General features: G+C 38.8%; 1 protein-coding gene across 1 annotated transcript; it reads left to right on the top strand.

Annotated features, from left to right (window-relative positions):
- Positions 1 to 867: 867 nt before the first annotated feature.
- On the top strand, positions 868 to 20,469 carry LOC124169378. The gene is made up of 2 exons (XM_046547968.1): positions 868 to 1,357; positions 14,061 to 20,469. Exon 2 carries the CDS (start codon positions 14,081 to 14,083, stop codon positions 19,682 to 19,684), a length of 5,604 nt encoding a protein of 1,867 aa, XP_046403924.1. The 5' UTR covers positions 868 to 1,357; positions 14,061 to 14,080; the 3' UTR covers positions 19,685 to 20,469.
- The last annotated feature ends 1,383 nt before the right edge of the window (positions 20,470 to 21,852 follow it).

The following is a 21,852-nucleotide window of genomic DNA, read 5'->3' as shown; positions in this document are numbered from 1 at the left end:
GATCCCTGAGGATGGAACCCGACTCGTGTTCCGAAACGTCGGCAGAATGGAGAGAGACCACCCGGCTGAAAGCCCGAATAGTCTTTTTCTAATATATTCGCTGGGAATGCATCAGATCTTGCTTCAAACTTAAAAGCTACTTACTTACCAACAAGCACGCCAAACATGTGCATTTATAAGTCGTTTATTATAGGAACATGGAGCGTATGGTTTCGCAGCGAGAGGCATCGCTGTTAACGCCTTTCGGGAGCAGCTACTTGTTGCGCTTAGCTTTCGCGTCCATTACAGGGCGCAACATCAGGCGAAGAATGATTGAACGATGAAGGAATGAATGATCATCAGGCATTCATCGCCTGATGATGAGCCCTGTAATGGACGAGAAAGCTCACACGACAAAGCGGAGCACGCAGCTGCTCCCGAAAGCCGTTGGCAATGATATTATAAGAGCTGTTTGGGAGTCCGTCGCTATAGCGATGACTTTGACACAAAAGCGATATTATGCGTCGTTCAGATTACGATTGTTCTAGCAATCGTTGGAATGATCGTGCATTCACACAACGATGGTAAGAACCTGTGCTACCCAAAAATGCTGAAATCTAAAGTGAACGAGAAATTGACGGTTAGCAAGACTATTGAGTTATGCAGGGTCAAGAGATTAGGTACTGTGTTCAAAGTATATTTAACAAATAATTTTACTTCCACCATATTCTTCCTTACTTGGACAAATTTATGAAAAAAATAGAGCGAAGGGAACTTCACGAACTTTTCGTCTTTCTATTGTCGCTCCCTCATTCGGCCTTCCTCTGCCAGCGCCTAACCATCGTAAAGTGGCAAATTTCGGAACTACAGCACCTATTACAGGACATGCATTCACACTGCTAGTTCGGCCAACTATTATTAGGGCGATTGCTAGGACAATCGTAATCTGAACGAGTATTTAGTCGCCTGAACTATCGAGTTGGCTGTGGGATCCAACTGTTGGATGAGCGATCTCTTCCGACGGGACCGACATTTGGACACTACAACCAAGTTGCGAGCGTCCAATTTAATTGGATAGTATACCCGATCGTGTTGGCTGCCGTATCTGTCGCAGTGGATATTTAATCAAACTTTCACTTATCTGTACTGTACTACTGTGTGTCCTACAATCCTTTTTTTGACTGCATGATTATCTTATCTGTTTCCAAACTTCAATTCGATATAAGAATCCATGTAGCGTTCGTAAGGAGGTGAGAAGCGGACCGAAGTATGAAGAATCAAGTCGCACTCCTGGGTCATGGCTTTCAGCCTTTAGGCGTGCATAAGCTGTAACCATCTTCCCTTGCAATAGAAGGGCCGGCAGCGGTCATTTTCACTGGTAGGTGTTTTCTCTCGTTGTGGTGGAGCGAGTAAATAATTTCTATCGTAGGGGAGACTGGGGCACAGTGTGACAATTTTAGCATTGCTTTTTTGTTTCCCAAAGAATTATTGGTTAATGGAAAATTTTGGTACCATTGCTTGAAGAGTGTATTCCAAAACGCACAAAAAATCCGCAAGTAACGCAATGAACTTAAAATAGTTGAAATTCTTAAGATTTTTTCTTGGTTGAAAAGTGTCCGATGAGCAGGGCAATGGGACAGAGTAGGCACAGGCATGCACTGGTCAACAAAATACAATGTATATATTAATCGAGGGTACAAATAAATTTATTTACATTAATAGGTGAAATATACATGCGCGCGAACATTTTTTATTAAGAAGTTTTTATTCAAGATACATGAGCGGAAAAAAATATTTGGTCATGTCATTATCAATTTTAAATCACTGCAAGCAAATTTTTTCCAAAAAAATTAAATTATATTAATGGCTTACGTTCTGCCAACTGTCCATTGTGTATATGTTGTCACTTAACTGTAAAATCGTAGCTATTTTTTCCATTTCAAATCCCCTTTTGTAGTCCTTAAATTTGAAAAGCTTTTATTTTCTTGACATATTTACCGTTCATTTTTCAATATTTTCTTATGACCAGGATGTTTTTTCTCGCCTTCCTTTGATGATATTAATTTTTCAGTCTCTTGTTAATTTGTGTATCCGTAGGCTACTAGGGATCTCCGATCTTTTCTTCTGTCTAGTATTTTTAGATAGTAGCCTGATAGATTTTGGACAAATTTCCTGAGGGATGGACAACTATGCCCTCTAAAACGAAGTTTTCAGCCCGGGATGTCCTGGGCTTTCGCGATATCGCCGGTTTCTAAATGAAATCCTGAAGGTGCAACAGAGTGATCTTTGACACTCGCTTGGGCAAGGTCCCTGTCATTAAAAATACTACGGTTAACAGGGCATATCCCGGTTGGAGTAAACGTAGTAATAATATTGTTGGATGTAAATGCTTTTTATATGCTCTATCCACTAACTCAGACAAGTTGCAAATTGTTATTTTCTCTTCTATATGATTTCTAGACGATTCGCGGTCATTTTAATATTTTTTCAAAGGGGCGGAGACACGGTTATCTAATGGCTGCGGTTTGTGACTGCAGTGAGGTGGCAAAGTTAACATTAAAGATCCTTTCATTTTCACTAACTCAATAGCATCAACAGAAATGCACGATTAAATGTTGTGTAAAATTAGCAATGCAAGATTTTCTTTAGAACATTTTGCATAATCGATTAGAGTGTTTTAAAGCCAGTAAAAATAAATTGGAAGTCGTCCATATAGAAGGATTTGCGGCACCTTCTGATCCTGTGGAACACTTAAATAGTATCGATAGTATTTTTGGGAGGAATTCCACTCTAGAATACTTAAAAAAGGAGCAATTGTATTAACCTGAGCGTTTATAATATAAGAAAATATCATCAAGGAGTCTCTTCCAAAGGAGGTAACCTAATCTACTTGTTTTTCACCTTTGGAGGCTATCACTTTTACTTGGAGTTGAACGGTGGTGGAACCATTTTCACCATGGTTGTATACACTCCCAGAAAAAATACGTTTTTGACATAAATTGTGTGTAATAATTTATTTCTCAGCTGCCGTATCACTCATGATACCTTAATAAAATTATATTTTAAAATTATTGCCTTGTAACTATGGCATTAATTCTGAACATTTCTCGTTTGAGACTATTATATATTTTAGCTATTTCTATGTTTGTAATCTATCATCTTTACACTTATTTTTCATTTTTTTCAACCCTGTGATGAGTTGGTTCAATGATTTCAAGTAGGCAGGTCATACTTTTCTAGATTACACTTCCATTTAATTTCACATTTGGCAAGACAGTTATAATATTAAGCAATTCGGAGAGCACTTGATGCTTATAAATTGCACCTGTTGCTAGCTATTGAAATCCTTATTAATTATGCTTCGCATAGTGTTGCAGTGTGTCCTCGTTCACAACAACTTAAATCGACTTACCGTAACAACGCAGTAGAATGCTGAGGAAGAGCGTGTACTAGTTAACAATAAGTGAGTACAGTAACTCGACTGGATATTGCATTAGTACAGAAAAGGTCAACTTTCTCACAGAATACACGCAAGGGCAAAGGATGATTGACAGTAAGTAACCCGTTTTACATATTTTTTCGTCGATTTCAAGAATTCAACGTCATCATAGTTGTGATTTCCCATATCAGTCTGGGTCGCATTTAAGTTAGGTTAATCCAAATTATGATAATGTGACATATTCTGAATTTAGAAAAGTGGCTTTGTTACACTCTAACATTGCATTTGATTCCATTACTTCATTTTTACTTTTAATTGTTAAGGTTTACATCAAAATACTCGCGTTTGCTCGTTAGGGGTTCCGCCCCTTACAACCCCCGGATTCGGCTTCGCCGTCTAATTTTTTTGGGTGTGCAAGGAATTTTTAATCGAATAATCTGACCCGAAAGTGTTATGAGCCGGCTTCGCCGGCTAGGGGGTGGAGAAGAGGACCCTTGGCTGATCAACCACCAGCTTCGTCGGTAAACTCTTCGGAACGTCATCGCCCATCCTCTTACCGCTGTCCACAAAGTCCTCGGGTGCTATAGCACTCGAAACCCTAGAACCCACTTCGCGGCCAGCTTGGTCGGCCGCCTCCCCGAACCGCTTCGCCGTTCCCTGCCGCGGTTGGTCGGAGGGGAGAGTCGCTAACTTCGGATACGCCGATCCTCGTTTCAGGGGTTGGATATCAACCCAGGGGCAATGGAGTCCCCCTAAGCTGCGCCGCTTGTTCCTCGGGACGGCTTCGCAGTTTCTAGTAAAGGACGAGGGTAGAGTAGTAATAGGCGAGGGTTACCTACGCCCCCCGCGCCTACACCTGGTAGTCCTCGAAACGGCCGGCGCCGTGTTATTTTGTTGGTATTTGAAGAATTTTCATGCGAGTAATCTGACCGCGAAGTGCTAGTGCAGAGGGGAGGGAAGCGGACCCTTGGATGCGTCACGACCGCCATTGCCGGTTAACTCCTCGTAGCACCTTTGCTGTTCCTCGAACGTCTGTCTAAGTTCCAGGGGCCGATATTTCCGGCCGGGGGAAAGTGTAGCGCCCGCCGCAGCTAGCTTCGCCAGCACACTTATTCGATGACGTATACAAGTACGCGGTAGAAAATGCGTGTAATAAAATATTACGTGAATTAAAGTTATGTCTGGATAGTATTATACTGCGTTACGTTACATTGTAAATTATCCAAACATGATCATGTTGTACATACAGGCAATGACCTTTCTTGGGACGTTAAGTATGGCTAAAGTGTCGGTATTTATATTGCGGGTTCTACTCATGATTTTAAATATAAATATACTTAAATGGAATGCAATTATAGTTATACATTTAATAAAAACTGTACAATGATGTGGAAAATGTTGGTGTTCTTTTGTATCAAAAATTCGTCGAAAACACCACAATATGGAGAAACACTGCATTTTCTCCCGTTATGTTTACGATTCGAAAGTTTTCCGGTAAAACTTACATAAAAAACGAGTAAAATAAATGGAAGAGAGCCTGAAAACATTCATTTGCTTTCCTAGTAAACTGTAACCACACGTATAGCATCCAAAGGTCGGGTGTATGAAATTATAGCATGCGCCCCTTCGGAAAATAGTAAACTTCAAAGATGGTTTAATTCTTTTCACTTCAACAAAGTATGACGGAAAGAAACTGTTATTAATGTTAAGTGGAGAACATTGTAAGAATGAAAAATGTATTATTTTACTTCGTCTTACTGTCAAAAGTACGTGGAAGGGAGCACAAAGTATTGTAAAAAAGTACAATTTCTGCGTTTGAATAATGCTATGTAAATTTATTTTCCGCAGAAATAATACTACCGCTGCTGCGTGCATCTGTATAAGGCATAATTTTATGGGTCATAATTATTTCAATTCCATTCCCTAGACTCATTAGCTTCAACAGATTTATTTGATTATGTAGCCTACTATATGGCTACACGAACTCGAAAAAGTGAAGTGAAACAGAAATATCACCAGACCTGTAAGTTTTATGTTCTCTAACATCCTTAAAATTAGCAATTCTAAAACCTATTCTTCTATGGTTATTTTCATTAACATTATACATAAGAATAGCTATTCTGATACATGTTTTTAATTGTTACGGGATAGATGGTTCCAAGAACGCAAATCAGCGTTAGACGGTAGTCACAACCGGTTGCGCAAGGTATTTTCAATATCGTTATCCATAAAAATTTAAATTCTAAAACATTTTCAGCACTGTTACGCGAGAGAGGGCACCTCTAAGAAAAAGCAGCGTTAGACGATACCCGCAACCACTCAGTAAAGATTTTTTCATAAACATTTTCCACATAAATTTACATTTAAAACCGCATTCATCACAGATACGCGGGAGATTATACCAGGAAAGCAAAGAAAAGTGTATGGGTGTTACAACCAGGAGGGCTATTTTTACTGCAACATTAACCATAACAATTTCAATGCAACACCATTATCATCACCGTAACGCGAAATACTGTAGTCCAAATTGGTCGTTTGGGCTTTCTGTTCTGTAGTAATTCGTGACATAATTAGGCAGTTATACTGGTCGGAACAATAATAGAGTGCACATTGCATTGAAAACAGTGTGTTGTTTAACTACTTTATTTGAATTAAGTTTTTAAAACTCCCCTCGAAAAGTTATATCGTTGCTTCCAAGTCACTTTCACTTCCACTCCATGGGAAAAATCGAACCCTTGTCTGAGTGTAGAGGTAGCGTCAACGGAGAGCTCCACACGTTTCGTATGGCTACATTGACAATCGGTTCACTGTCCGAGATTCCTGTACCCCAAACAAGCTTCCCTAACTCCTATGCGTCTATGCACGGAGGGTACCTCTCAGCACCGCTGACGCTTTCCAAATTGATCGTTTTGCATTGTTGCTATGAAGTAAGGCGTTATGTAAATAAACATTTATTCGGGACGGACCAACAAGAGAGTGCACATTACATTGAATTCAGTGTGTTATTTAACTCTTTTATTTTAATCGAGTGATTAAAACTCCCCTAAGATCCGTTAAGTATATATTATGAGAATGTATTGAAAACAGGATATAGTTGCATTCGAATCTTTCCTTGTACACTATAGCTTTCGATCTAATTTTTCCTTTACCGACATTCGCCATATTCATTAAGAAAACAGGAGTGGGGCTATTTCCCTCTCAGTAGGTGTCTTTGGGGAGGAAGACGCAAATAAGTTGAGGCTGTACCCCAGGGAAGAAAGGAAAGAGGGCTGATTCATTTCTCATTGACTTTCTTCACAGTTGCCAAATGCATTTATCAGTGGAATTAACCTCAACTTCAACACATGATAATGTATTTACTTACGTCTCAATATTAGCTATCATATTAAACTGCCAATGGAATACATATTATAAAAATTAAGAAGAAGCCGAATGGAAAAGCGAAGTCGGCCAAGGGTTGGCGGTAAAGCACGCAGCGGGGATAAAAAAAAACCGTCTCGTAGCTGATTGGCCATGTGATCAGCCGCCGGCAGGGAGCACCACGCCCCCCCCCCCGTATTTAAACACACTCTGTCATTTATCTAATTCCAGGATTTTCGATATGATTTTTCTTGCTGGGAAATAGATCAAGCGGAATATCCATCATTGCTTAATGTGACCTCTATGGTAAGGACTATATTCTTATATTTTTGTTAATCTCGCAAAAGAGAAAACTGATATAAAACGCTTTTACTTTGTCCCTATTTAATTTGCATTGAATTAATTTTCAGTAAAACATAAAACTATGGTTTCAACGAAGCCATACAGGTAACTGAAATTTTATAATGCCAATTGATGTACTATCCTTTAAAATTTCGGACAGGTACGGTCAATAGCAAAGGAGAGAATGAGACCTATCAATATGAATTCACGATATGCATATCTGTTTTAAAAAATTTTAAATTAAAAGTCGATTTTTTGGAGGTATATAGGGGAAACCGGGGGTTGATAGGCTTGCACTGCCAGGGGTCAAGAAACCTCCACATCAATTCCGTGGTGATGAGTGATAGGGGTTGGAAAAGCGGCGGAATTGTGACGAAAAGTACCCGAAAATGGGCCTTTATGGATATTTAATTTTTTTAGGGGATTTCAGGTGGTTCAAAGATGACAGTATTATATGGTCACATCTATTTACTATCATATCTAAAAGAGGTTACCCCTATGAACTCCATATTTCGAGAGTAATACAGCAAAGAGTAAGTCTCTACCGGGAAACAAATGAGTAGCGTCCGTCATTTTTATTTTTTCGCAGAAATATCGATTGAAACATTTCTTAAATGATTAAGTTTTCCAAAACATTATGCATAGTTGTATATAATTGAAAAGTTTTAACTACATCGGTCAGGAATAAGTGGGCGAAATCTTGTGTTAATGTTTTGGAAATCGTAATTTTCGATGATTTTTGGAATATTTTCATTTTATTCTGAGTAACCAAGGGCGACGAAATAAAATTGTTACCTACATTCCGTAGACGATGTTATGAGCATATATAATATTCAGTTTTGTTATCCTACACCTGAAATTACGTCGAGAGTAGAGGAAGGTTTATTTAACTCCTTTATTTGATTTAAGTTTTAAATCTCCCCTAAGAACCCCATAAGTATAAATGAATAAGATGAACGTATTCATCAGGGGCGCAGCTAGGTATAAACGCTAGCGGGGTTACAGGCGCAACTAATACTGGGGTGCTTGGGGTATTGCATACCCGCTAGGGTAAGCGGGAGGTGCGGAGGCCTTCCGCCGGAAAAAAATTAAGATAAACGGTTCAAATTGGTGATTTTTACGGCCTTCTGAGGGATATTTTTTTTAATTAATTCTAGCACTATTCCGTAAGTAATATTAATCCAATTAAGTTAAATAGATTTAAGATTTAAATTAAAAATTTATGTGAGCCTTGGGGGGGGGGGGGGTTTATCCCCCATAACCCCCCCTCGCTGCGCCACTGGTATTCATGACAGTACATAGTTGCATTCATGTCTTTCCCTGTACAGTATAGCTTTCGATCTTATCTTTCCTTTACTGAGATTCGCCAAAATGGAACCCAGTAAAGAAGAGTTGATTGGTGTCTCATTGACCTTGGGCCCATGAGGCCCTGGAATGGGCCCTGAGTCATTTCCATAAGAAATGCATATAAAGTTAGTTTTTAATGCCTGCAGACGTATTTGCTTTCGCATATTTAAATTAGTGATAATTGTCACATTAAGTTAAGCCATATACCATTGGAAAGAAATAGAAATGCACTTTATTATTCCAGCAATCAAAATTTCGTTTTCTACCATATTTACGGTGAATTTAGAAACAACATCCAAAAAATCCTGAAATTTGAGCGTTTTGGCTTACTGTCGTCTTGACGACCGTCAGTATTGTTTATTTTGTTTGAAATCTCTTTCTATCACACTAAATTATAAATGGCATTTTCCAAGAAGATGTATTACCACCACGAATTTCTATTATTCCGACAGATGTGCCAATTGAATAAAATCGGGTTAAATTTCCAATTAGATTGGCATTGGTAATGGCAGTAAATAAGACCAAAGTATGTCTGTTTGTGGCTTAGATATGGAAAAACCGTATTTTTCACGCAGACACGATCTTACATGACATGTTTTATCGCCTGGGTATACCATCCAGTTTGTTTGTGTTGGCTAAAGATGGACTTACTATATATACCATACACTTCATCGCACTAAAAGACAAAAATTTCGGGCAGGTACGGTTAATATGGTAGGAGAAAATGACACCTATTAATATAACTTTATATCGATATATCTTGATAAGAAGATGTAGTTTGCAAAATACTTGATATGTATCGATACTACGTTGCCTTCTAGCATACCGTTAAAAGCCTTATCGCTGCAACTATAGTAACAGGTCTGCAAAAGCGATATATAAAATGCACAATTATACCGATCACAAGTTCAACTGTAACAGCTGCATTAGTTTTCTTAAACTTTAATCTTGTTTTGTACCTTATTTTTATCTACTGGAAAGAGTTTCAGTTTATTACCTAATCTATTAACAATAAAGACCACTTACGACCACTCATTCATTCACGTATACAAATGTTTGGGGTGAACGAGACGAGATACGGCAAAAAGTCCAATGAAGACCCCCTCTAAAATTGTCTGAAACCCCAGGAAAAATTATGAAAACACTAAATTTACAATTATTTATCAGTCTATTCATATAAAATTGAGTGTATGGGGATTAGTTCAAAAAATGGCCACCAAATTCCAATGGCGGCGCGGCAGTCATACAAACGAACAATCATAGCAACATATTTGTTTATGCAAACAAGAGGAGCTAAATTGGGAAAGAAGATAAAGGAAATGAAACAAAAAACTGATAAATATAAGGAAGGAAATTAAGAAAGTAATATTTGAAGTGCCTATTTCTTTGCGCCTTCTTTCCGCAAGAACAAACATCTGTTTAAAACAAAGCGCATTCAAATGAAAAGCGGAAAAATATAAGGTAGGAAATTAGTTGTTGTTTTTGGTGTATTACATCGAGAGTGTTGTGGTTATTAATTTCAAAGTTAATTAGTGCTCTAAATGCCATATTCATGCTGTTGACTATCGTTCGTATCTTGTTGGCGATACACGATTGTAGTAGAAAGACTTTTAAACAAGTGTTACATAATATAGGTTGGTAAAAATGATTTTATTATCGTGTTTTGTGATGGTGATAACTTTTTATTTTTGTTTACGTTCTTTTTTCCGTTAATGTCCTTTTTAATGTACAATGTTATCCGTGAGCTGCAGGAGTGAATAGGCATTGAATAATACAATATGGAAGATAAGTGCAAATAAAGGTATTTCTTATTCAATTATTTGTCTTGCGAAAATCACGTTTCCTTGAGTGACTAAGTTATTCAACTGTGAAAATTATCGAAATCTTGACATTCACAATGTCTTGTACACCAAAGGCAGTGATCCGTTACTCACCAGATTTATTGCGCATTGCGTTAGATATTAAAGCTGAGATATTTGTGTATCCCGATTCATTAAAACTTTAAATAGAGGTATTTCTGAAGTGAAATCATTCGCGATCAGGATCAATAATATTTCGATAAAATTCGTCATACTAGCCCCAATTCATGCTAAGGCGCATTTGTTTCTAGATATTGATATTCAGTCCCTACGTAATTCGCTTACGAAGTGGGGAACAGCTGTTACATCTTATTCGTATATGATATAAGAATTTGGTTGAGTTTTGTGGAAAATAATGAATAAACGTGTTTTTCATTGTAATTCGTTGAGTGGTTATGTTATGATATTACGTATGAATGTGGTCTCAACGTTTTTTGTATTTGAATTGAATAAGTTAGAGAAACTCGTAGAAATTTATTTTACTTTTTTAGCCCCTCAGAAATACGTTTCTCTTTATAAATATTTACATTCATATTGTAGCCTACGTACCATTCGCTCGTTTTACGTGAAAGTGGAACTATTGTTTATACCTGAGCTAGCCAGCTTAAAAGTAAACGATCCTTAAGTAACAAGTAGCAAACAAAAAGTGTAAGACCTCCCACAGTGAGCATAACAGGCCGCAGGCCTTTTTCGGGGGGGCCTAGGGGGGGCTGAGCCCCCCCAGCGAGCTAAGCGAGTCTATTTACAATAAAGACCACTTACGACCACTCATTCATTCACGTATACAAATGTATGGGGTGAACGAGACGAGATACGGCAAAAAGTCTTATGAAGACCCCCTCTAAAATTGTCTGAAACCCCAGGAAAAATTATGAAAACACTAAATTTACAATTATTTATCAGTCTATTCATATAAAATTGAGTGTATGGGGATTAGTTCAAAAAATGGCCACCAAATTCCAATGGCGGCGCGGCAGTCATACAAACGAACAATCATAGCAACATATTTGTTTATGCAAACAAGAGGAGCTAAATTGGGAAAGAAGATAAAGGAAATGAAACAAAAAACTGATAAATATAAGGAAGGAAATTAAGAAAGTAATATTTGAAGTGCCTATTTCTTTGCGCCTTCTTTCCGCAAGAACAAACATCTGTTTAAATCAAAGCGCATTCAAATGAAAAGCGGAGAAATATAAGGTAGGAAATTAGTTGTTGTTTTTGGTATATTACATCGAAAGTGTGGTGGTTATTAATTTCAAAGTTAACAAGTGCACTAAATGCCTATTTAGAAATATGATTCGTGCTGTTGCCTATAGTTCGTATCTTGTTGGCGATACACGATTGTAGTAGAAAGACTTTTAAACAAGTCTTACATAATATAGGTAGGTAAAAATGATTTTCTTTTCATTTTTTGTGATGGCGATAACTTATTATTTTTGCTTACGTTCTTTTTTCCGTTAATGTCCTTTTTAATGTACAATGTTATCCGTGAGCTGCAAGAGAGAATAGGCAGTGAATAATACAATATGGAAGATAAGAGCAAATAAAGGTATTTCTTATTCAATTATTTGTCATGCGAAAATCACGTTTCCTTGAGTGACTAAGTTCTACTGTAAAAATTATCGAAATCTTGACATTCACAATGTCTTGTACACCAAAGGCAGTGATCCGTTACTCACCAGATTTATTGCGCATTGCGTTGGATATTAAAGCTGAGATATTTGTGTATCCCGATTCATTAAAACTTTAAATAGAGGTATTTCTGAAGTGAAATCATTCGCGATCACGATAAATAATATTTCGATAAAATTCCTTGTACTAGCCCCAATTCATGCTAATGCGCATTTGTTTCTAGATATTTATATTCAGTCCCAACGTAATTCGCTTACGAAGGGGAACAGCTGTTACATCTTATTCGTTTATCAAGAATTTGGTTGAGTTTTGTGGAAAATAATTAATAAACGTATTTTTCATTGTAATTCGTTAAGTGGTTATGTTATGATATTACGTATGCATTGGGTGTTACATTGGAACGTGGTCTCAACGTTTTTTGTATTTGAATTGAATAAGTTAGAGAAACTCGTAGAAATCTATTTTACTTTTTTAGCCCCTCAGAAAAACGTTTCTCTTTATAAATATTTACATTCATATTGTAGCCTACGTACCATGGGCTCGTTTTACGTGAAAGTGGAAATATTGCTTATACCTAAGCTAGCCAGCTTAAAAGTAAACGATCCTTAAGTAACAAGTAGCAAACAAAAAGTGTAAGACCTCCCACAGTGAGCATAACCGGCCGCAGGCCTTTTTCGGGGGGGCCTAGGGGGGCAGAGCCCCCCCAGCGAGCTAAGCGAGTTAAATAATAAAGATATAAGGGAAAAATCGATTTCCAGGATTTTCGATTCGATTTTTCTTGCAAGAAAATGGGTCAAGGGGCATGTCTATCATTGCTAAATGTGACCTCTATGGTAAGGATTATGTCCTTATATTTTTAGTAATCTCACAGAATAGGAAACTTGTTTAAAACGATTTTAGTATATCCCCAATTAATTTACATTGAAATTATATTGCGGCATAAAGTTAAAACTATGGTTCCCAAGGAGACCAAAAGATAACAGAAATCTTATATCACCAAACGTGCTAAGGCTCCCATGTTAATTCAAGTCGATATAACTTGATAACTAATCAATTTTTTCGTGTTTTCGGAATTTTCCTCCGGATTATTTTCGGTCCGCCACCTGTGTACCAAATTTCAACTCTCCAGCTCTTCAGGAATTGGTCGGCCATTAGTATACATGAGTGAGTGAGTGGTTACTCATGCGAATGTATATATAAGGAGAAGATGGGGAGAAGATTCTCAATTGTATACGTAAAAATACGACCTTTTGACATTTCAAAACACGTAGACACTTCTAGTTTTCGACACGTATTGTCATTATCACGGACCTCGTCGATAATGACACTAAGCGTCGATACCGGGTCGGTATTCAAATAAGAAGTGGGAGTGGGAGTTTACTATTCATAGTTAATTCTCACGAAGGGCTAGCTTTTAAAACTGTTGAAATCAGTTTTCGCAATCGAACTTAAACGAAAGTTAAAACTTGTAAATTTCCGATATAAACGAAAAAACTGAAACCCGGAGAGCTAAACTCAGGGTTGAAATGCAATCGGAGTTAATAAATCTTCGTACTACATTGGGTCTACTTCGGGTCAAAACTAAACTAAACCTCTGGGACGAAACATAACAAAGACTATGTTACACACCGGAGATTCACGCATTTCACCTTCGAATAGTTTAGTTTCGATCCAAATACCAAGGACGAAGCATGATTGAATGTATTAAGGGTTCAGCGTATTGCCATTAGATACAAGGAGCACTCATATTTTGACCACAAGCAGGAGAACATTGAACGCAAACTGTACATCCGATTTTTAAGCTAAATGCTTTAACATCTCTACACGTACGTAAAAAATAATGCGCTAAAGCTATTCCCTCTTATCTCCCTCTACTCAACTTCTGTGGTTGAAATTTTGCTTTAAGCAGAAGAGTTTCAATTAGTTTAGTTTATTTTCCAGGACTAAAGTTTCGTCCAGGGTCGAAACAAAGAGCCTTGGTGATTTTAATTTTGTGCGGGAACGAAACTAAACCTAACTGTAGCTTTACCTTTGGGTCGAAACGAAATATTTTTGTTTCGTTTCAGTTGCCATATCTGGTTAAAATATATTATTGCTTTCAGGAATCCTCGCAGTCTTTGAAATGGAGCTGTCATCCCTGGAGGATCTCCTGGAAGTGAAGTACGCCGCGTGCGGAGGGCGGGTCGTGCTTCCGCGTGACGCATGGGAACGCCTGAAGGAGAGGACTGACGCTGATGGGACCACCTTGCTGATGAAGGCGGCGCGAGATGGCTCCAGGGAATGCGTCGAGCTCCTACTCTGGTGCGGTGTCGACGTCAATGAGAAACGACGTGTCGAGGGCGCTCCAGAAAGAGCTATCGAGTTTGCTATCGACAGAGGTCACTGTAGCATCGTAAAAATTCTCCTCCAATGGGACTCTATCCTTCCCGACCCTTTAACAATGGCGCTTTGTGACAAGCTACACTCAATCGAAGAAGTGGACGAGACCGTTCGGGAACTCCTCTTGGAAAGAAACGAGCTTCACGAGAGAGTCAGGAGAGGAGATCTGCAAGAGATCAAGGAAATTCTTAGTCACCTGGATGATCAAAACCGTTCTGGTCCCAGGTACTGGGTCGACGAAAATGGATGCTCTTTGTTGTACTCTGCGGCTATATACCGTAGGCACGATATTTGGGCCCTGCTAAAATCAAGAAAATTCGAATACTTGGAGAAGGAGATTGGAAAAATCAACACAATGTTTCGAGACGATGAATTTAGATGTCAATTCGACCGTGCAATGGGAAAATACTTCACTGAAGTGGACGATTGCCACATCCACAAGCTTCTTTCGAAAACAAAGGTACGTGGTGGATGTGATGATGCAGAATTGAAAATTCAGAAAATTTATCATGACGCCAACAAGGTGCCGGAAGCTAGGCTCCTGATGGAGTGTCTGCAAGACGATCCATACTTAGAGGTGATCTTTGATTTAGAACGCAGTGATATAACGTGCGTGTACTCTTGGTCCACTTCTGCGGTTCGGGGCGTAACGGATCCGAAGCTTAAGCGGGTGTACGCGTCTGCATCGCTAGAAACTCATACCCAGGTAGTGAGCAACTTCGTACACGAGTTATGCCATCGAGTTCTGTACAATGTCTTCATGAACTGTGGCCTCCCTTACAAAAATACCGACTGCGAAACTATAATTGTCTATGACGAGATTGCCTCTACTATCCTATTTAGAGAAAACTTGAAATATTGCAATGAAGTAATAAAACTAGTGAAATTGTACCCAGAGGAAACACAACATCAAGAATTGATTGTGAGAGTACCTGAAATACTTACCAAACATAAACTGGATGGCATGGGCGGTAAAAGTCCTTGGATGACCCAGAATGAGGAAAACCTCGCCTCCTTTTACTCATTTTGCGTAGAGCCAGAAATAAGGAGATTTATTGCAGCCAATCACGCGAGACTATTCATTCCAACTGTGGACCTATTCTCTCACCCTGAATTGCTATCAAAGCAAAAGAAAAATTACGCCCAGGTTGCTGAAATAGAGACGCCCAAATTTAGTTCGCATCACGGGGTTCGATTTCTCCAGGTATCTAATTTAACATTGGGAGTAAACCATTTGGAAAAAACGTGTAAAAACCTCGTCGCTGTGGACTGGAGTGTTTTCGCCAAATCTGAGACATATTTCGAGACAAATTTGATGAGGGGAAATATCCCCGACCTTGCAATTGTCTGGGACGAGGAAATGGGGTCATCATTCTGCGAAGACCCTGGATGGTGCAGAAAGTCCTGCCCAGCGAATAGATTTCAAAAACATGAGCAGTACGTCGTCTTGCTTATCCCAAAAGACTTCAACGTGCACCAACATCACGCACCTATTGATTACATGTGGGAGCATCTATCGGAGGAGACTAAGTCTTGGGTTTTATGTAGACATGTGAACTTTCAGGGCAGGGACGTCGTTCTAAAAGATGTGATAAGTGGAGCGATGGGAAACGAGCAAGGAGATGCTTCAATGAACGCCTTAGTGGACGAGCAGGACGTGTCATGGCTGATCGACCGGGACACTTTAACATTCGGTGGTCAGTTGGAAACGGATTTGGCGAAAAGAAGACACAACTTACTGAGACAAAATCCTCAGAGCTTTATCCCTCGAAGAATTACTGTGCGACCCATTGACTTCAAAGATGTGATGTGGAGGGACTTTGATGCCGTATTCATCTTCAACACCAGGGAGAGTTGTTTGAGAGAACATCAAATTAACGATGCGCGACCATGGAACGGTGCAATTGTACCAGATGAAGAGGCACGGTACTTCCTTCTTTACGATAGGCTAATTCAATCAACTCGGCTCGCTTACTGTAAAGATATATGCAAAGAACTGCGGGATTTGTCTACTGCTCCACGGGACTGGTGGTTGTTTGCGCACTTCTATCGATACGAGTTGAATAACTTTACCCACGTTTACTCTCAGCGAGTCCACGACGTACGCTGTCTTTTGGTTGCCGATGACCCTGGAAGTGGCAAATCTGTTCTTGTAAATATAAAAGCCGCGGAGGAGAAGGGGAATAACCCAGAGAGATGGATAGAAGTCGTGCAGTTGACAGAATGTGAAGATATACTTGCCACGTGGAGTGATCATTACGTCACTCAAAGTGGAAAATTTGAGGATTTTCTGTATCGTCTGATCAGCAACAAAACCCGTAACAACGAGGACCTCCCAATGGTAAAGAAAATTTTCCAAATCTTATGCCGAGTCGTGGAGAAGGTGACCATTTACTTTGATGGGTTCGACGAAATATGCCCAGTGTACAAAGAATACTTCTCTTCGTTCCTTAAGGCGCTACTTAAAAATACGAGCGTCTCCTTCGTAGTGACGACGAGAAAAGAAGAGCGAGCTGACTTGGAAGATCGATTGTCCACCCTAGCTTACGCACTTGTTCCCTTCGACAAGGAGGAGCAAGTGCTGTTCATTAACCGCGAGTGGAATGCCATGCTAAATTCCATGCCAAAAACGGAAAGAGAAGATAAAATTAAAGCCATCGCCAAAAAATACGAATCATGCGGTTATTTTTTAGAAGATTATCATGTACTTCACAATGAAGATGGGTATGATATGCTTCACCATTGTATAGTAAAAGGTCTGGGATCGAGCCAGGATACAGATTTCAAAAGAGAAGACTTCTACTTTAAATTGGCATCAGAGGCGTTGATAGAGAACGGAAAGTCCCTCATCGATAAGGAAGGATATTTCTCAGAAATCCCCCTCCATACATGGATGCTTGCAGCCGTTTCCTTTCAGCAAGACTTGTTTCTCGAGAATTCCGTGAGCCTTACATTTCTTTACCATCGGTTTGTCGACTTGAAAATTGAATTATATAGTTCTGAAAAGGCAAAACATAGCGGACTTGTGGCCGGGACCAGCATGAAGAAACTCTTCGTTTCGTCGATGTGGAAGATGTTGAAAAAGTTCTCCGTATTATTCTTCCTCCAAAACAAAAACTGCCAACCACATAGCGAAGAGATCCGTGACATGCAGAGGGTTGGTCTGGTAGTGGAAAGAGAATTTTCAGTCGAGTTCATTCATCGAACTTTTGGAGAGTACCTCTTATCACTCTGGCTCATAGAGAAAATGGAGGACGTCAGCGTGATGAAGATTCTACTGGATCAGGTACTCTTGGACGACCAGTTTGCTAAGGTGCGCAAGTTTCTTGATGGATTACTGTTATCTGAGGATGATATAATGCCAGGAGAAAATTCAAAACCAGCTGAAAACAATTTTCTTCCTGAAGGGCACAAGTTTGTAGCATCTATAAGAAATTGCTTCTTGACGGCTATTTCAGAAAATCGGAAAGGAATTTTGGCATTTCTGGTGGAATTATCCGGGGAGTCTCGCACTGATGTTATGTTTGGTGAGGCTTATGATTATCTGAATATATATAAGCATTTGAGGTGGAGGGTACCTTATTTCGAAAGACGAAATTCGTTCACCATCTGTGGTGCTCTCGTATATTGTTCTGATATATTAGAAAAGGTAGAATGTGTCAAATTACTCCAAAATGTCCTTTTAATCGCGGAATCAAACTGCCTTATAGACCATTTGGGACATTTGATATCAAAAGAGGGTCTTTGGTGGACCGGTATTATCGTCCACATACTTTGGAAAGAAGATAATGGATTGGAAATGTTTCGCTGGATATTTAACTTCTTATTAAAGCATAAGAAATCCCTAAAGAAGCCATTGAGACAATACTTAATGTGTGAGGAAAGTGCAAGGTTCTTTAAATATGCCTCCAGGTATGATTTCAGTTTGCTGGAACAGCTAATGGAAACGATTCTTAACAAGAATGATTTTCGGAAGTTGCTAGCCCCCTCTTGGCTAGATAGACATTACAAAAGTAACAATAATTTGGTTTCTGCTTGGATCAGTGTCGTCTCAAATGGAAGCCTTTCAGACGTTAAACGTGTGTGGAAGTTCTTGGAAAGCAAGCTCACCCAGAAGAAAATGAGAAAGACTTTTCTACAAAGGAAGGATAAATGGGGTTGGAATGGTCTCTTCGCTGCATTTTCCAACTCTTGTGCACCCTACGTTGTTAGTTATGTGTGGGAATTAATAAAAAGTGAGTTTGGCGAAGGAAAGTGCAAGGAAATTGCATTTGAGATATTTTTTGATGTAGTAGAAAAATTGCGTTTTCAATGGTTCACTGACTTCTTCATGAATTGGCTATCCTCCGTCTTAAATAACGGTTATCTACACTTGGGTCAAGTAAAGGCCCTTATGCGTATTCAAAATGAATTCAAGGTTAGATCCCTATTAAGTATCCACTCCGAATTCTCACCATTCAGCTTGCACAAAATGCAGGTGATACTAGAAAACGCTTTCACTGATGAAGCAGAAAAATTGTGGAGTCATGAAATCCTAAATTGTATGGAGGGTGAATATGCCTACTTAGCACCTTCGTGTTTTAGTTTCAAGAGGAACGACTCGCTTCCTCTCACTGGTTCGATGATCCATGGCGAATTTGAAAGAATCTTGCCGCACCTAATGGCCACAGGTTTACTTAATGATGTTTTTTTGGACTTAGATTATAGTATTCGCGGCATCAGTGATGAAACAGGGTCCAGTATTCCAGGATATTTTTTGTTGGAATATTTGACTCTTCTGTGGAGACAAATGGAACTGGAAGTAAAACATTTTTCGGTGGATTATCTAGTCGCCAGAGTGAAAAATGAGTGGCTTCAAATGTACAAGAATTTCCCTGTTTTTAGAATAAAGTCTGGATGTAGTCCAATTGGAAGCAGATGCTTCATCATTCCGTATTTCTTTTCCGTGCTTCTGCATTTCCTCTCGAAGGAAAAGGTGTCGGAATTCATCCTTCATGGAGACAAGGTGAATGTATCCGCGTTCTGGATTGCACTGGGCGGCGACTGGTTAAAACCGCTTGACACCATGTCATTCTTGGCTTTGTATGACGTCGCTCGACTGTGCATGGGGGAGGAGGCGTTGTGCAGGATACACTCTCTTTCAGATGGGCAAGAGGGAATAATCCTAAGCAGAATCCTTCGCACTCAAGATGAAGGTCTCTTCGAGAAGCCAGTTATGTTCATCAATGATAGCCACATGAGTCATAATATGACAGACGATCATTCAGAGTTCTACTCATTATTGTCATCTATTCGCGAATGCTGCTCGTCAGAAGCAAATAAGAAATATTTGGTCTCTCAGGAATGATCGTTTTTAAGGAAGGATTCTCACTGTCCATCATCCTCTGTGTAATCCTCAACGTCGCGTGCATCTACTGTATCTTCTTCAAGTTCCTTTTCTTCTTCAGAATCTCCATGTTAGCCACTGAAAAACTTTATTTACTTAGTAAAAACATTCGTATTGCTTAGAGCATTTTTCAGGGAAATAGGAAGTCCAGGTGATATGTTATTTTGTGCTTAATGGGCTTACTATAGGAAAATTTAGTTGGAACCCTGTCTTACGCTACCATTTTCAATTTCAATTGTTGTTGTGATTTTTACTTTTATTTGTACTTTTATCAGCTCTGTATCAAGTGTGATTAAAACATTAGCGTGTATTTTACGTTTTTCTCCTGATATTCTGAGGCAATAAAGTTCTTAAATTTGAAAGGAGAAAACATTTTAAGGTTGTATGTTATTCATTTTAAATGGAAAAAGTGAAATATAGTTAAGAAAAATGTTAATTTTTACTGTAAATGGTCAGCTGCATACAGGTATGCCGTTGGTTAAAATTATTGCCAGAATAGCAATGGAACTATCATGGGAGAGAAAGCTATAGAATTTTTTTCGTAAATATTATGTGGGCCGTCATGTTCATGTATATTTCCATAGAAACTTGTGACAACTTTATTCAGTGGACTATTGACTTTGGAAACAGTTTCTAAAGAATTTTGAACATTTTGTAGCGTGCTTTTCATCAATATGTGAATCAAAGATGCTATTTGTATCAGAGTTAGTGTTCAAACTGGAATATTTAACTGTTTCAAAAAATTATGTATTATTTGAAAATATTGTAAATCTGAAATATGTATATATAATATATATATATATAAATTATATAAATTATTTACACACACCATCAATATACTTTCCGGTAAAATGGCTACTGCCGGCACTTTAAAGGTTAGTGAAAAAACGGCTCTTTTAGTCCTACTTATAAGAATACTTATGAAATCTTGTAATACATATAGAAATACTTATTAAAAGTAAAGAATATCATAAATAGGTTAGAAGGGGTGAACAAAGGCTTTATGAAAGAGTGGGCTTGTAAGGAATCAGGTCAAATGCTGGACTCACCCAGCCTCATAAGAAAGAACGATTATAAATTCAAATTATACGATTATAAGTTCAAGAAGCAGAAAACGGACATTTTGACGAAGCAAAGCTATTTCTGCTTAGAGGAATAAAGAAGTGGAACCACCTACCCGGTGATATTTTTAAGATCTTCCCCGAAATAACTAAATTTTTTTAGGAGAACGTGTTCCCCGATACTTGTTTGATGCCTATTTGATTTATTTTGGAGAGTTCGAAATTTGATTATTTGGTTCAAACTTCATTTGCTAGTTGTATTGAATTCGAATGGATGTATTATTTAGAACCTATGTATTTCCTTCCTATTACATTTGGGTTCCTGAGGAAACATTCGCTGCCTCTTACTGGTATTCATGTCAAATTTGAAAGACTTTAATCGCACCGAAAGGCCTCAGTATTAGTTGAAGATATGACTATCGGCTTAGATGATGGCATGCGAGACTTCAGGGATAAGATAAGGCAAGGTCATTCAACTCATTTTATTGATAATGTATATGGTAAATCTGTGGAAACACGCAAAACTCAACATCCTGTAAGATTGCATACTACAAGTGTTTCACACCTATCGTATGCACGCTTCTCGTTTGTACACTAACCTCCAAATATTCATGAAACCAATGAGGGCCGGTTTTCATGCTCTTAATGAGAAACATTATGACTGATCAAAGCAACTACCTAAGTCACTATGCGAGAACCTTAGAGTAACCACAAGATGCATTTATCTGCAAAACTTTCCTCATATTTTTATAGAGAAGAGATCCCTTCCATGCTGTACAGCAGGGGTTCCCAAAATGGGGGGCGCGCCCCCTGGGGGGTCGTGGAGACAGTCCGGGGGGGGGGGGGGGCGCGACACCCAAATGAAATAAATAAAAAAATTACAAAAATAATTTCCTCAGATCTTTGAAATAAATTCTTCCGAAGTTTTCATAATTGTATTCTTTCCATTCTGCGTTACCACATTCAACGGTGAACAAAAAAATCTACCTACTCACCGTATCAAGTGGGCACATACATGTACGAGTAGTACAAGTACTTGTAAAAGTAGGAGTTGGTATGTACGGCACC

This window comes from Ischnura elegans, chromosome 12, assembly GCF_921293095.1.
Source record: "Ischnura elegans chromosome 12, ioIscEleg1.1, whole genome shotgun sequence".
NCBI classification, from domain to species: domain Eukaryota; kingdom Metazoa; phylum Arthropoda; class Insecta; order Odonata; family Coenagrionidae; genus Ischnura; species Ischnura elegans.
Note: the sequence above shows the minus strand (reverse complement) of the source record. Positions and strands in the feature narration are given on the sequence as shown.

What these genes read in the sequence shown, in the direction of transcription:
- LOC124169378 (XM_046547968.1), top strand. Translation starts at nt 14,081, where the DNA reads ATGGAGCTGTCATCCCTGGAGGATCTCCTGGAAGTGAAGTACGCCGCG.